At 37.3% G+C, this 17,721-nt stretch overlaps 1 protein-coding gene across 28 annotated transcripts in view; it reads right to left on the bottom strand.

Annotated features, from left to right (window-relative positions):
• Positions 1-988: 988 nt before the first annotated feature.
• abi3bp (ABI family member 3 binding protein) overlaps positions 989-17,721 on the bottom strand; it is a 188,337-nt gene continuing 171,604 nt past the window's right edge. For 27 of the 28 annotated variants that reach the window (XM_031896045.1, XM_031896031.1, XM_031896027.1 and 24 more), the window contains 5 exons: positions 11,869-11,948; positions 10,155-10,184; positions 6,161-6,322; positions 2,318-2,440; positions 989-1,978 (listed from right to left, as the gene is read on the bottom strand). In XM_031896045.1, the coding sequence (XP_031751905.1) occupies positions 1,863-1,978; positions 2,318-2,440; positions 6,161-6,322; positions 10,155-10,184; positions 11,869-11,948 (511 nt within the window). In that variant the 3' untranslated portion in view covers positions 989-1,862. 28 annotated transcript variants of the gene reach the window in all.

Here is a 17,721-nt window from a genome sequence, read left to right as displayed (position 1 = left end):
ATTCAAATTTTTTTTATGCTAAGGATCATGAATTTCGATTATGGTTTAAAAAACTTAAATATTGGTATTTAGGGGGAGATTTATCAACTTTGTTTGATTTTTTTTATGATTTAAGTTTTTTGCACTAAAAAGACTCGAATTCGAATTATTGTTCAAAAACTCGAATGTCTAATATTTGTTAGGCGCAAAAGACCTGAAAACTCGAATGTAAAAATTTGTCATCTAAAAGCTTGCGAGTTTCTATAGAAGTCAATGGGAGTTGTCTGAGCCAAAGTCAAGCCATATTTTCAATTCAAGGTATTCAAGTTGTTTGGTCTTGTTGTACAGGTATGGGACCTGTTATCCAGAAAGTTCTGAATTACGGAAATGCCATCTCCCATAGACTCCATTTAAGGAAATAATTCACATTTTTAAAAAAAATATTTCCTTTTTCACTGTAATTATAAAACAGTGCCTTGTACTTGATTCTAAGATATACTGAATCCTTATTGGTGGCAAAACAATCCTATTGGGTTTATTCAATATTTACATTATTTTTTAGCAGATTTAAGAGATCCAAATTTCGGAAAGACCCCTTATCTGGAAAACCCCAGATCCCAAGAATTCTGGATAACGGGTCCCATAACTGTACCATTGACTCTATAAAGCGTTGCATGAAATGAGGGTGCTATATAAATAATAATATTCAAGTTTCTTTCCATGGCTTTATTTGACTGTTTTATTTGTCTTTTTTCATAAATAAGTTTACATCTGTGTTTTTTAAATTTTGAGTTCATTGAGTGTATAAAAAATTGCACAAATATGAATTCTGATAAATAACCCCGTTAGTGGCATTATTACTATGTTAGAGCAGACCCCGTGCCTGCACTTGTACTGACTATCTGCATGGGGGTGGGAGCTCTTGTGAGTAATGCCAGTATGGAGGGGAAAACCAATGCCTTCGCCATTCATGAGTCTCTACAATGTATGACATAATACAATAATCAAGTCTTTAAAAAAACCAAATGTCTTTATTATAGAGTTCATATACTGCATTTCATAAACAAAACCAAGTTTCACTGGAAATAAAGCTTTTCAGGATATACTGTACATTCTGTAGAAAGTTACTCTTTTTTAATAAACCACATGCTTTTAGTTAACATATCGATATCTATAGTCTAATGTAAAATATCTTGCACTAAAACCTGTTGTTTAAGTACCTGCCTTGTTTGAAGCGTCGCTCATCTTCGCCGCTCCTGCGCAAATTGACGTAGGCGGTTTATCTATAGGTCAGTGAATGACTCACTGGGCAAAAGCCTGCGTCTTGCTGCGCGATCTTTTGCAATGAATCGTTTGCTTAGCACTGACATTTAGCAACCTTTACAAAGAAATGTTCCATTCAGGGCTATTCTAACATTCATGTTGCTCCTACCCTGCATTTTATTAAATAAATTAATACATGGACAATGTTGATAATAGACAATGATCATTGTTTTAACAGTATGCTTAATGGAAAAAAAAAGAATTTCTCTCTATGCTTTCACAACGCAACTAAAGGAACAATGCACCAATATTATTACAACATTGTGATAAATAATATAGACACTGCTTTTTTTTTTTCAAAAAAATACCAAAACAGGGAGCCAGCTTCCCGAGATTTTATCCTATGAAGACAATATCCTTTTCTTATATTGATAAATCTGATAAATATGGAAGCAGCCTATTCTAAAAATGTTTACTCCATTATAATCTCCTTATACTGCATTATTTAATACATATTTTACATTAGTAGACAAGGATAAAAAAAAAAAAGCTAGCATGTTTCCCTTAAGAAGAATGGGAATTCAGAATCGGGTGAGTGGAATTGTTCTCCAGGAGTCTTCCTACCATTTCCCGGGTATTGCGATGCCACACTCGTACCAATGGACGTATCTGATTTGTGAATTTCCTCCTATATTTCCAAAATCAACAGGCTGTTGGCGCACTGCCCTGTAAAATCCTGCAGAAGAAAATGAGTGTCAGAGGGATAATACACAAACCTTTTAATCTCTGAACTTTGTATATAATATAAAGAGAATGTAAACTTTAAATAAACTTGAGGGGGTTGTTCCCACTGCTACCATTCCTAAAATGTTTCATTAACAGCTATTTTTGGATGGCTAATACTTTCAAGGACATGAAAGCAGGCCTCACATGAATTCTTTGAACCAGGCTATTTGTTTGTTTCCCTATCTTGAATAGTTGTCTAATTGCAGTAGGGATCACACCACGTGAAGCATCTCAATATATGGCTGAGGAATAAAATTCTTGTGTTGGCAGTAGATTAAGTCATACTTGCCTTTTCTTGTTGTCAGCTGCTCTGGTGACAGTTGCTGTCCTGTTCTTCCATCCAGGAATGAGTCAACAAACTGACAGTGATCTTCTCCAAAACCAGACTGATCCCCTATGTTATAAAATGTTCCTATTTAAAGTAAAATAAAGAGAAATATAAACATATAGCAATTAGTGCAAAGTAGGCTTTATTGAGATATTTCTTCTCTAGGGAAATATAACACTGAAACTGATAAATTTAGTATAGGGTGGCAGATTTATATCCATGTAATGTGTAGGATTTCCCCCATCTTACTTTTTTTGTGTGCGTATTATGTTTTACGTGTAAACACAATGTATACATTGATATAGGTCATTGATATAGGTCCTGAATAAAGATCTGTGAACGTCTTATGCAGATCCAGTAGCCATGAGTGCTTTCTGCTGTTACTATATATATATATATATATATATATATTTTTTTTTAATATATACAGTATATATATATATATATATATATATATTGTAGACAGTTTTGGTGTGTGCTCCTAAAAGAATTCTGGCTTCCCACACTTGTCCTTATAATGGATAATTAATCTATTAGAGCATCCTTTCATTTAAGTAAGACAGCAATTGCCATTAATTTATAACTGCCAGTCAACTTAAGGCCATGTGACACACACCTGTTAAAATGAAATATTCTTGCATTTCAGCTACAAAACAGCTGTGCTGTACAGAAATAGTAGCTGGGAATAGAATGCCATTTTTTTCTCATTTGGCTAGCTTTCAGTCGAAAATGCAAATGGATTGACTCGTCAGTGGTGTTTTAGATTAAGAGAGTCATTAGCATTGTTTTGCTAAGATATAAAAATCCTAGAATAGAGCAACCATTTGTATGATCGTATTCATTTATTATACTTTCCCATTTACAATTAGGTTTGCTTGCAATATAGGGTTAATTCTTCTCTAGGGAAATACAACACTGAAACTGATAAATTTAGTATAGGGTGGCAGATTTATATCCATGTAATGTGTAGGATTTCCCCCATCTTACTTTTTGTATGTGAGCATAATGTTTTCATATGTTTTGGTATATGCTGCCACCTGGCAAAAATCTTTTAAAATATGTACAATACAAAAAATAGGGCCCTATATCTTGAGCACTGACGTAGTAGCACTTTCTTCTTCAAGACATGTTGCACTTAAAGCTTCCAAAACTTTCCATAAGTGATGTTGAACTTGCTGTTAATGTTATAACTGAATCTAAGTTGTACCAAACTGTTACAGAGATCCCATTATTTCAATGGCTAAATTACCAAAGACTGAAAAGTTTTGGTGGCTGCTTTATTTTTCTTACTATGGTAAATAATGAATTTTGCTAGGTCTGAACTGGACTTAATAGGTAATATAATAACACATAAATGGTATTTGTAATCCAAGTTGATTGAGAGGAATAAGCGTCCAACAACATTTTATAAGGAACGTGGTTGTGATTCAAGATCCAGGGTTGGACTGGGCTGATCCCCGTCTGCCCTTCCCCACTGCTTCCCCCTCTGCCCTCCTCCCCCGATCACAGAAAAAGTTAGTATAAGGTGCTGGTGGTGGGTGAGTGGCAAGGCGGCGGGGGCCTCAGAGGGGGTGTGGAAGCCCCGGGGGAAGCAGCCCCCGTGGACGTTACATACCCCCGCCCAAGCCTGCCAAGATATATATATTGTTTCAGGGGATAGGACTGGTAAACAATACTTAATTAAAAGATATGGTCATGTAGGGTCCCATAGAGTTAATATGCCCTATGGCTTCCTCATACACTTCCTCATTTCCTTGTTACTGGGCAAAGTAAGTACCTATTTTGGTATTTGCGTATACCTTTATTATTGGCCCATAGGTTAGACCTCAGCCTACCACAATTTAATATAGTGTTTGAGAAGGGGTGGATCTTCCTTCTTGGCCTTTAGCAGTTTACCTGTGTGGAGGTGCTCCAGGAAGCCTGGGATCCACACTGCCCAGAAGTGTTCTGCCCTAAGGGAACTCATCACCATTAGAGTAGTCAGGGAGCAGGGACCCTGTGAACGAGGTTATCTAGAACAGGTTATTTCTGTAATAGCACTTTCTAGGAAAGTGAGTGAGTCAGTACTTAGCTAGAAAGAGCAGTTTCTTGGATCCAGCCAGGAGAGGAGAGTTAAAGGAGTAGTCTCCTAAAGGCTCTGCTGCTTTAGTGAAGGGACTGCAGTAGTGATAAGGGTATCAGGATATATTCTATCCCTGATCCATGTCTGCTGTGAGGGATCTGGACCACTTAAGGTGGATAACCCTAAGGGTTCATATAACTACCCTTTTCTACTCCCCATAGTGGTGCTGGGCTGTTTGGCTGTCTTTACCCTGCCCACACTCTGCTGAGGTGGGATAAAACTGTGGACGCTATACCTTTCTGCTTGAACTGAAATTTAATTTGTTGAATAGCTGCTATACCTCCATTGGATTGTGAGTATTATCAACCCTGCAATTGACAAATTCCTGACGTAATCCTTCACCTTCACCTTTGTCTTATTTAGCCAAAAGGGATTACAGTCATATAAGAACACTGCAAAGAGAACAGTTTTAGATTTCTGAATGCAAAAGAAAGTTTTCTCATGGTTTTAATGTATTTATTGAATTAACTCCTTTTTTAAGATAATGAAAGTTTTTTCAGTTACTTATGCAGCAGTCACCTGTCAGTGTGAAGCAGCTCCGAACCTGGAAGTCAGTGATCCCCTGCAGAATGAGTTGTGAGAAGCCTGTCGTTTGTATTATTTGTAGGTAGAGAGCTATTGACAGATAATTGTAAGCTCTTTTGGGCAGGGCCCTCTTCACCTCTTGTATCGGTTATTGATTGCTTTATATGTTACTCTGTATGTCCAATGTATGAAACCCACTTATTGTACAGCGCTGCGGAATATGTTGGCGCTTTATAAATAAATGTTAATAATAATAATAATAATTCTAATACATCTTTAGGTGGCGCTCCAAGCTCAAATGGCCAACTCCAGCACACACAAAATAACTGACTCTGGCACAAATCATGCATGTAGAGCAACAGGAATTCTGCCAAAGCTGGTTATTCTAAAAGAGTGAGCTCTAATACCTCTTCTAGGCAAAGGATGCAACCCCACAAAGGATGTATTAGACCTAACTGTCAATCAAAACCTGGCTTCACCTAACCCAAAGCACAATAGGATTGTTTTGCCGCCAATATAGATTTATGCAGCTCAGTTAGGATCAAAGTACAATGTTCTGTTGTATTATTAAAGAGAAAAAGGAAATCATTTAAAAAAATTAGAATTATTGGTTTAAATAGGCTATGGGGGAGATGGCCTTCCTGTAATTGGGAGCTTTCTGGATAATGGGTAAGTAGGAATGGCAGGCAGATGTTTTTTGGAAGCCACTATATCCACACAGGGAACTTTCTCCCTTTTTAACTTCACACATTTATTTTGCATCTGGCACACCAGAGGATGTACGTACACAATCATACATCAAAACAATTTGCACTTTCCAACTTGAAGTAAAAGTCACATCAACGGTCCTTCTAGTTAGGCATATCTTCATCAATTCCACTGTTACACTCACACTTATTAACCATACACATGTTCCATTCTCATGCACTATAACTTTTCCACCTCCTTACAGGATGTATTTTATAAATAGGACCTGCATAGCTGCTCACTGGGGCAACTATACTAGAATGAGCTCAATATTCAATATTCAATAACTAACATAGAATCATTAGCGACAGAATCAAGAGGGAAAACCATTATTTTAACATAACATGTATAGAATAATAAATGTTATAACTGAATAAAGTTTCATAAATTCATTAAATAAAGTATTTTACCTAAAAGTGAGTCGCTAAGGTAAATCTTATATCTCAGGGAGTTGCAGAGTTGAATTCCTACAAATTTCTTGTACCAGGTCCTCTTCACAAACTGCTTCCCTTTGCATTCCGAATAGGAGTCTGACTTAAATTTTATTTCCGTCCAGATAGCATCCTTTCCTCCTATGTAAATTAAAGGAGAACAAAGATTTTGTAATATACAATTAGGGAAAATAAATAGGCTAGAGTTTATTTAATGTTATAGGGCTTTTTACCCCAAATCCTATTTAATTTCCTATAAGGGTAGTAATTTATTTAGGCAAAATATAGAAGCTATTTGGAGGCAGCAGAGCAGATAGTAAATACATTGCGATTAAAACCATGTTTTCTGCTTCAAAGAAAATATTTTACATGCTCTTCGATGTCATTGGCATTAATTGTCCTCAAATACTGCTGCCAATTTTTCAGTTTTTCCAAACTTTAGTTCATAACAGGTAATAAACTACTCCCTTTTTCCAGACTACCACCTAAAAATGAGTCTATCCATGACACAGGTCATATGACCCACTTTATTAGCTGTTGCTTACCACTTGCATTTACAAAGGCTGCTAGCATTTTTACACCATGGTGTACCTTCAAGCTAGAAATCTTAAGACTAAATTAATTGAAACCACCTGGTATCTCAACATTTAGATATTCACAGTGGACAAAGATACAGTGGCTTGCAAAAGTATTCGGCCCCCTTGAACTTTTCCACATTTTGTCACATTACAGCCACAAACATGAATCAATTTTATTGGAATTCCACGTGAAAGACCAATACAAAGGGGTGTACACGTGAGAATGAAAATCATACATGATTGGAAATCATACATGAAAGGATGCTACAAATAAATAACTGCAAAGTGGGGTGTGCGTAATTATTCAGCCCCCTGAGTCAATACTTTGTAGAACCACCTTTTGCTGCAATTACAGCTGCCAGTCTTTTAGGGTATGTCTCTACCAGCTTTGCACATCTACAGACTGAAATCCTTGCCCATTCTTCTTTGCAAAACAGCTCCAGCTCAGTCAGATTAGATGGACAGCGATTGTGAACAGCAGTTTTCAGATCTTGCCACAGATTCTCGATTGGATTTAGATCTGGACTTTGACTGGGCCATTCTAACACATGGATATGTTTTGTTTTAAACCATTCCATTGTTGCCCTGGCTTTATGTTTAGGGTCGTTGTCCTGCTGGAAGGTGAACCTCTGCCCCAGTCTCAAGTCTTTTGCAGACTCCAAGAGGTTTTCTTCCAAGATTGCCCTGTATTTGGCTCCATCCATCTTCCCATCAACTCTGACCAGCTTCCCTGTCCCTGCTGAAGAGGAGCACCCCCAGAGCATGATGCTGCCACCACCATATCTGACAGTGGGGATGGTGTGTTCAGAGTGATGTGCAGTGTTAGTTTTCCGCCACACATAGCGTTTTGCATTTTGGCCAAAAAGTCCCATTTTGGTCTCATCTGACCAGAGCACCTTCTTCCACATGTTTGCTGTGTCCCCCACATGGCTTGTGGCAAACTGCAAACGGGACTTCTTATGGTTTTCTGTTAACAATGGCTTTCTTCTTGCCACTCTTCCATAAAGGCCAACTTTGTGCAGTGCACGACTAATAGTTGTCCTATGGACAGATTCTCCCACCGGAGCTGTAGATCTCTGCAGCTCGTCCAGAGTCACCATGGGCCTCTTGGCTGCATTTCTGATCAGCGCTCTCCTTGTTCGGCCTGTGAGTTTAGGTGGACGGCCTTGTCTTGGTAGGTTTACAGTTGTGCCATACTCCTTCCATTTCTGAATAATCGCTTGAACAGTGCTCCGTGGGATGTTCAAGGCTTTGGAAATCTTTTTGTAGCCTAAGCCTGCTGTAAATTTCTCAATAACTTTATCCCTGACCTGTCTGGTGTGTTCTTTGGACTTCATGGTGTTGTTGCTCCCAATATTCTCTTAGACAACCTCTGAGGCCGTCACAGAGCAGCTGTATTTGTACTGACATTAGATTACACACAGGTGCACTCTATTTAGTCATTAGCACTCATCAGGCAATGTCTATGGGCAACTGACTGCACTCAGACCAAAGGGGGCTGATTAATTATGCACACCCCACTTTACAGTTATTTATTTGTAAAAAATGTTTGGAATCATGTATGATTTTCGTTCCACTTCTCACATGTACACCACTTTGTATTGGTCTTTCATGTGGAATTCCAATAAAATTGATTCATGTTTGTGGCTGTAATGTGACAAAATGTGGAAAAGTTCAAGGGGGCCGAATACTTTTGCAAGCCACTGTATATATGAAGAGGAGCCCCTGCTAATTCATAGTAAACATGGCAGGTTCCTAAAAATAACTGATGCATTTAAGTGTAATTGGTCAGACACCAATTTAATGTAATATAAAAGCCTGCACTCTCTAGTATCTCTAAAAATACTGCTCTGAGTAAAGAACTTTCTTCTTGCTTAATCCTGGTACAACATGCAGGCTGTTGTGGTTGCCATAGACACAGATCATTTATTGTGCTATAAAAATAAAAAACAACTCAATGCAATAAAAGAAATCTGGGAGAGAAAATTAACCAAAGATGGCTACTCAGTAGGAGTTGTCAGTGCATTTTTATATTGTGAATTACTGTTTGCAGTTATCACCATAATTACCTAAAAATAGAAGTGCTCATGTTTACAAAAAATAGGAATTATGTTCACAGTACAATAAAAATGGATAAAACAATCCCACAAATAGGGCTTGATATATGAATGCATTGTGCAGGGGATAAAGTGCTGTGATTGTGGTCCCTGTATTTAACAGTGAGGGGGGGGGTTAATTTACATTTAGCACTGGAAACCATAGCGCTTAAGTGACTTCACAGCTCATCAATCGTACTGTAACCTCACACCCGGCACCACCCACGGTCTGTAGTACATAGAGATCTTAAAATAATTACTTTACATGCCTAAACCACATGAAGTGTGGATTCTTGAGAATGAATGGATAGTGGTTGTCTGTTCTGCTAGAACAATTTTATTATGTCAACAACTGTACTCTGTGCAGATGTGAAAAACCTTTAATTAAATGTTCTGTTGCTCTTCTTTATATTCACTGAACAAACATTAGCCAAGTTGAAGTTGCAAAACATTGCTTTTTCTGTTGCCGTCACCTTCCTTTCCCAAACTATTCTATGTCCATCACAATTCAGAATAATGTCCACTTTAAATTCCAAATGTTAACTTCTATTTAATAGCGGCAATAAAAAATAAATAAAATGGGAATACTGCAGAAAGGATTAAAGATTTTCTTTGGGGAGTCAGAATGCTTAAAAGCCAAAAAATATTTCCTGTGTTGATATATAGTTAATGTCTAAAAGCAATCTGTTTTGTTACTCTGAAGATTAAAAAATATCCAAATAGTTGACACCTAAAGATATATGGCTTGTGTTGAAATTACATTCTGTATGTTGTAATTTTAAAAATCCATATGTTTCTTGCCATCACAAAGAACTAAGTTTAAAGTTGGGTTATTTTCACTGAACTCCCCCCCCTCCCTTCCTTTATAAACCAGTTTATTCAGTTTGTACCTTTGAACAAACTCCATCCTTCTGTAAGAAGCAGCCTTTGAGCAATTTATTACCAGGGGCTTCTCAGTGAACTGGTAATTAGTTTTATCAGCTCCATTGAAGTTCTTCAAGATCAGGAAGTGACAGAAAGTACTAAAGTGAAACTGGCTTCATATTCTTAAATGCCAGAAATAACTATAGTTGCCATAGTACATTAATTTACTGAAGTCTCAGCAGACATTTTGAGAGTGGTCCTTGCCTAATCAAATACTCTCTGGTTATGTACATGCTGCACTGGGCAAAAAGCTTCAACTTTCGACTCTATGCACTTGCAGTTTAATTGCTATTTTGCCTCACAATACTAGATACCTGTGTTATAGCTGTAAGAAACCTACAATGTATATGCATGACAAGTGTCAATGGCCCTTACCAGTAACAGGCTCACTCACTCTAGGGTCAGCTGCGAAAAAAAAAACCATGGAAATGGTTAATAATGTTTTCAGGAAAATTACATATAATAATAATAATTTTTATCTTTGCATCAGTATATAGGGATGTGTGTCTATGTAAAGTTTAAAGGAAGGAATATAACTTTCAATTCTATGAACCTTGAATGTGAAGGAGGTTGAACAGACTCATGTCACACACATATAATCTCTGCATGCTATTTGGCAGGGAATAATTATCTCCAGATGTACCGTTTGCTGGGGACGCTGCCATGGAACTGAAATCTCTCATATATTCCCACAGAGTATAAAATTATTGCGAATGGATTTTCAAATAGAATTTCCGGACCTAGATAGTGGGGGTCTCATATGTCTCTATTTTAAGGGAGACCCAAACCTTAAAATGTATTTTATAGGAATCATCATTGTTTATTAGTGTGCCTTACTTTTTCCTACAATTTCTGAATTAATGTTATTAATCCTAAATGTATTGCTTCCAGTTTAGTGATCTTGAGTCTTATCAATACAATTAAAACATTATTATCTAACTAATACAATTTAATATTTAGTGTTTTTTTACTGAAAAGAAATAAATTGCTCCACCAGTCTAAAAGATACCAACACTGCTATCAACATAGTGAATGCATGATTATGTATGTGATATACAGGTATAGGATCTATTATCTGGAATTCTTGGAACCTGGGGTGTTCAGGGTAAGGGACATTTGAATTACCATACCTACTAAAAAATACATTTAATCTATAAAGCCAATAGGACTGTTTTGCCACCAATATAAATTCATTCAGATTAGTTACCATTAAGTACAAGGACTGTTTTATTATTACAGAGACAAAGGAAATCTTTTTTAAAAATTCGAATTGATATAATTCAAATGGAGCCTATGGAAGATGGATTCATGTAATTTGGAGCTTTCTGGATATTGGGTTTCTGGATAAGAGATCCCATACCTGTACCTGAAACATTACAGTACCCCTATCAATTACAGAATCTATATATTGAACTGCAAATCCTTAAGGCTGATGCCACACGTGGCGCTTTTACGCTGCATATTTTCTCAGCCTAAAAACGCCGCACAAGCCCCTGACTATGGCGTTTTTCAGCCTAGTACTGGTGACGTAGCAAATCCCGTTTCCCATGGTGCTTATAGTGCGAAAAAGTAAAAAACACTGCGTATTTCCTCTAGGTCTGGCAGTTGCCTTTGTGTATACATAGGAATAGGTTGCTGTGCAAATTACGGCGTATTTCGGCAAACGCTTGAAAATTCCGTGGTAAGGTGTTTTCTAGCGTATTTACGCATTGTGTGGTTTCCTTCAAGTTATTTCTATGGATGATGATATTGTGCGTTTTTCAGCCGCCGAGAGAATTAAAAAATATGCGGCGTAAAAACGCCACGTGTGGCATCAGCCTAAGGCTTGTGCATCATTTGCATTACCAAGGACAATGGGAGGAAAAGTGCAATTATGTAAAGGTGTGCAGTTTTCCTCCTGACCCTCGCTTATCATTCAGTATTGTCCCCTGTAATATTGTCCTTCACCATCTCACTGCAGGTGTTTATCTGCGAAGTGTGTGACTGCAGCCACAAAGTAAGAAAATAAACATATTTTGTATTTATAGCTTGCAATCCTACCATCGTTACAGAGGTGTAATGTGGCCCACAGGCATTTTTACAAACATACCTGATTCTGTGCTAAATTCTACTGTGTTACTGGCAGGTCCTTCACCAAGAGGATTTGTTGGTATCACTAGAAACTGATAACTAGAAGACAAAATTGGAACATAATACTAAAGCACTGTGTTTGTAGGGTAATATCTTATATGTATAATTAATATCTGAAGAATGATGAATAATAAATCATTTTAAATATAATGCCTAGTCACATCATACAAGTGATAATGATAAATAGAAAGATACAAAAATAAAAAAAAAAACCAAGGCAGTGAAATAAATGAAGCTTTTGTTACCACTAGGAACACTGCCAGAATACTTAAAACCTTAAAAAATGCTTTTTAGATGTTACATGAAAATAAAGGAAATTGGGGACTATTATAGAAGAATATTAAAATGAAAATGTCAAAATAAAAAAGGTGATATATTTTCCTTATACCAGCTGGAAGACAATAAAGGCCTGTGTAAGAGAGACAATCTATCATTGTTACAACATGTGTCATGAGCGAGCTTAGAGATCAAAATTCCACTTGCATCTGGTGCATGCTTAACAACAAAGTCATCAGGATTAATTTCACAGATCTACATTAAAAACATTCAGCAAAGACAGATTAAGCCAATACTGCTTGAATGGCAAAATACTGTTACTTTGGATGGCCTCACCAAGAAAACGCTAGACAGGGACATCACAGATTATTGGTATTCATATATGGAATATATGTTAGTGACAGGAGGAGCATTTATCACACAAGTTTCTCCTGTGATTTGTGCACATTATAGCAGTTATTTTCTGCTTGCCTTCCTCTATTTTAACTTTAATTTGTACCCAATACATAAATTAATATTGTGCCCTGTTACCTAAACCCCTGTTACCTAATGAGAATTTATTTTGCAGCTGGTCAATCTGAAGCTTAATACTGGTAAAGGGAAACAGATTACCACAGATTTGAAGAACTTTCTACTGGAAGTGACTACCCTTTGGATTACTTCCCCTTAAAAAAAAATAAATTAGATTTGTTATTATTAATCACATAATAATGCTCATTAGCACCAAAAGTTAATGAAATGATAAATGTCAAAAAGTAAATAAACAAACATAAATGCCTCTAGCTATAACGCAAATTTCCTATGTAAGATACTGATTTGGTTAGCAGTTGCACAGATTTGTCTTGTGCCCGTGGTGCCTAAAGAAGACAATGGGAAAAGTGTGTATTCACAGTTATATTGTAAGGGCAAAAAGAAAAGAGGAGTAGAGAGTAGAAGAAGAAATATAAGAATTTGGGACATGGCCAGCAAAGTATGGGGTTTCCTATAGTAGTGAACCAAGCAAGGCCTCTTTTGGTTAATCACCCTCCCCTTTCACATACTTTTCCCTTACTACACCCCTTATCCCAATGGATTTAGGCAGCCCTCCTCTGCAGCCACCAAATTATGTATAATTGCAAGATACAGAGATAGGAATACATTTAAATGATCACAAACTAATGTAGGTACCCATAGGATTAACATGTCCCTATGGCTTTAACCCCTGCAGCTTCCTTGGTTTGTGCTGTTACTGGGCAAAGACCCATGTATCAGTTTAGAGTTTTGCATATGTGTCTTATTGGTTAAAGGAACAGTAACACCAAAAAATTCAAGTGTATAAAAGAAATTCCAATATAATGTACTGCTGTCCTGCACTGGTACAACTGGGGAGTTTGCCTCAGAAACACTACTATGGTTTATATAAAGAATGCAGCTGTGTAGCCATGGGGGCAGCCATTCGGAGGAGAAATGGCACAGGCACTTAGCAGATAACAGATAAAACACTATTGTATTCTACAGAGCTTATCCATTACCTGCTATGTAACCTGTGCCTTTTCTCCTTTTTTCCAGCTTGAATGGCTGCCCCCAGGGCTACACAGCAGCTTATTTATATAAACTATAGTAGAGTTACTGTAGCAAACACACAACTTTTACCAGTGCAGGGCAACAGTGCATTATATTTGTTTTGCTTTAAAACTCTTTAATTTTTTGGTGTTACTGTTCCTTTAACAGGGAGACCACTCCTTATACTCCACTCTGATATAGTGCTTAGCAAGGGGTGGGTCTTCCTCTTTGGCTGCATCTGCTGACCCAGGTGCAAGTTCCACTGAGCCTGGGATCAATAGGGCCCCAGTAAAGTGAGTCTGCATCTAACTCTAGTGAAGTCGGGGGAGCAGGGACCCCGTGAATGAGGAGTGTAGTAAGTATCAGGATAATTTATAAGAGCACTTTCTAGGAAAGTGAGATAGTGAGATTATTTAGAAAGAGCAGTTTTCTGGCTCCAACCAGTAGAAATTAGCTGTAAGTATTCTTCTCTACAGGCATTGTGCCTTAGAACAGGACCACAGTTAAGAGGTAGGTATCAGGTCAGTTCCTATCCCTGATCCATAGTCGGCTGTGAGGGATCCTTGGCTGCTAAGGGACACCCTGAGGATACAGATACTGGGCCAGGCTACTCTCCATAGGGAGGCCGTGCTGCTTGGTGGTCCTTAACTCCCCCACCCTCAGCTGAGGTGGGCAAAGCTGGTGGACACCATATTTTTCTACCTGTTGTGCAATTGCCTGATATCTCCTCTGTGTGAGTATTGCTATAACCCTGCATATTGATTGTCTCTGACCATAAACCCATTTCTATTGTTCAAGTGCAAGAACCTTCTGGCGCCCATTTGTTACTTTGCACTGCACACAGCAGTCACTTCCACTTAGCGAAGGCCCATCCTGAAGAATTGAGTCACATGTACCCCATGCCCTAAACCAATCTAGCCATGCTGTTGGCTTGGTTACAGCCAAGAAAGGGTTACACTAAAATCAGGGTAGGCAGTCTGGAATAATAAGAACCCCAAAATTCCCAAAATATGTAGCCTCAAATTGGGCAAGGAGCCATCAATAACAGAACTGGCTAACAGAGCCCACTAAATTATATAATAATATTGAGTTTAAGCTTTTTTAATGTATTATATTGAACCAATACTTTACAGTTGTGTAGCTTGTTATATAGGAATGCCTTTTATTTCAATTTAAACTCCACTGTGGATTCTCAGTTTTGCCAGTTCACATTGTACAAATATAATAAGCAGCAAATACAATCTGGCCGACATTCCCCTGGAAGCAATGATACCTTGTCAAGCCAATGTTGAAACAATGAATAGTCTGGAATACTAGAATGAGCATTTTTTAAAAATCCCAGACATGATGCTCAGGTGTTCATGGTACTAAGGTTTCCAGTTTCTTGGCAGACGTAATATGAACTATAGTATAGGACAGAGCAGCACTGTTGTAAAAACATTCCAAAATGAGAATCAAAGAACATTATATTATGGGTGAAAACCAAATACAGGTATGGGACCTGTTATCCAGAATGGATCTCCATATCTTAAGCCTACTAAAAAATCATTGTAACATTAAACCCAATAGGATTGTTTCTCCTCAGATAAGGATTAATTATATCCTACTTTGAAGTAAGAACAAAGTTCTGTTTTATTATTACAGTGAAAAAGGATATCACTTTTAAAACTTTGAATTGTTTGATTATAATGGAATCTATGGGAGATGACCTTCCTGTAATTCAGAAATTTCTGGATAAAAGGTTCTGGATAACAGATCCTATGCCTGTACAAAACACTGATGAATATAATTTCACTTTTTATTAGAAATAATTGCTGTGATGAATGCAAACACCTTTAGGGTGAAGTCACACAGAGCTACTTGTCACGGCTACTAAACGTCAGAAAATACACTGACAATACTAAGGGGCAGATTTATCAAATCATGAGTTCGAATCCCAAATGGAATAAATTCGGATTGGATACGAAAATTTCTGAAGATCACAAATATCACGAAAATGCTAACGGAAAAATCGTATTAGTCACGATAATATCGTATTGGCGATCCGAAAGTCACGAAATTTTTGTACCAAACAATTGTAAACAGCGGGAAAACCTTTCCAATTTTTTCGCGCAAGCTTGCGAAAAAGTCACGGGGGTGTACGAAAAATTTGCGCGGGAGTCGACAAAGTTGCACAAGCTCTGAAAAATTTGGTGCAAATACGCTCGGAGCATTCAAATGAACGCTCCAAGCGTTCGTGCATTTGTAAATGTGCCCCTAAGAATTGCCTCTGCTAAAACACACATAGAGACAGTTATCAGTATATAATCAGCATTGTCTTTTGTAGCCATGACACGTAGCTGCTTGCTTATTAAAATCGATGGGAAACCCTTCAGTTCTAAAATAAGGGCCCATCTCATAGTTTGTAATAAGTGCTCTGCTGGGAATAGCAGGGACTATTGCCCAAATAACATTACATGGGAAACTACTGCTAAATAATAAGTGAAGACATCATCTTCACAGTCCATTAGAATTAATAAAAGTATACAAGAATCATAATTACAATAGCAAAACAAAGAAACGGTAAATTAAAATAAACTTCAAGAAGGTTGGACATTAATTTAAAAAAATATATTGTTGCTCTGGTCTAAAGCAGGGAATAATGGAGAATATAATAAAAAAGTGAGAGAGGATGCACTTTGCTTTATTTAATCTGACTTGTTATAAACCTGACTTCTATTTGAAAATATATTGATTTACATATTTACCTTTACTAAGCTTTACTGTTACTCACATGCCCTTGCTAAACTTACAGTCATAGAACATTCTTGTTTCTACCTATAGACTGGACCAAAAACTAATAGCTAGTCAAAGCAGAAAAGGTCCTCCCGAAACCCTCCACCCAGGAAATGGGACCTTTCCTGAGACTGACCTTCCAGGGTTTTGCAATCCTTTCATAGGACCCTCCTTGACCTTCTTAGCTACCTGTTTTCTTCCTTAGTGAGTACCTTTTAGAATTTGAAATTATTATTTTCTAGGGAGGCTGGAAAGAGTAAAACTTTTAAAAACTTTTTAAAAACTATTAAAGGGAATCTATACCCCCAAACAAAGTAGGTCTCTATAAAAATATATTGCATAAACAAGCTCATGTGTAAAACCCTGTTTCATCTAAATAAACCATTTTCATAAAAATATACTTTTTAATAGTATGTGTTATTGGGTAATCCTAAATAGAAAACTGCCATTTTAAGAATTAAGGGCCGCCTCCTGGGATCATAAGATTCACAGTGCACACAAACAAGCCAAGGCACACATACATGCTAGGCCTAATCAGCCAATTAATGGACAGAATTCTGTCTTTCTTTTGCTTCCACACTTCTTCCTGTTACAGTTAGAGCTGCATTATTTCTGGTCATGTGATCTCTGAGGGAGCATACAGCCCATCACTAAATGGTGGATCAAGGGAAAGGATGTAAAAGGGCAATATTTACTGATATATATATATATATTTCAGTTTTGCGAGATTCTTAGATAAGTCAATTAACATAATATAAACTGTTGGTTAAGTGTTCATTCTGGGGGTATAGTTTTCCTTTAAGAATGATGGAAAAATGAGCCCTTAAACTGTAAATCCACACCCACAACTTTTGGTAAACATTTGATAAACCTGAGTTGAGAAGAACTGAGCATGCTAAGTTAGCCAAGAGCCGAAGTCAATTCCTATGGGAGGGGGCCGAGTGGGTTACAGGAGGAGAAGGAATCCTAAGTGATTAAGGGGATGCTGCAGCCTTACTATTGACCTTTGAACAACCGGAGTGGCAATTTTAATCCATATATTATGCAAAGCACTAACCTTGCCTTGAATATATTTTAGAGAAAAATGATGTATTATAGATATGTCATTGAGTTTTACAGGTATATTTTGTTCCTGTCTGCTTTCACCCTGCTAAAATTACATGCCAGAGTGGAAATGCTACAGACGTGAGCATGGTTTTTATTTAATTTAGTCTCACAA

This window comes from Xenopus tropicalis, chromosome 2 (genome assembly GCF_000004195.4).
Source record: "Xenopus tropicalis strain Nigerian chromosome 2, UCB_Xtro_10.0, whole genome shotgun sequence".
Taxonomy (NCBI): domain Eukaryota; kingdom Metazoa; phylum Chordata; class Amphibia; order Anura; family Pipidae; genus Xenopus; species Xenopus tropicalis.
The sequence above is the reverse complement of the archived record's forward strand: the minus strand, read 5'-3'. Positions and strand labels throughout refer to the sequence as shown.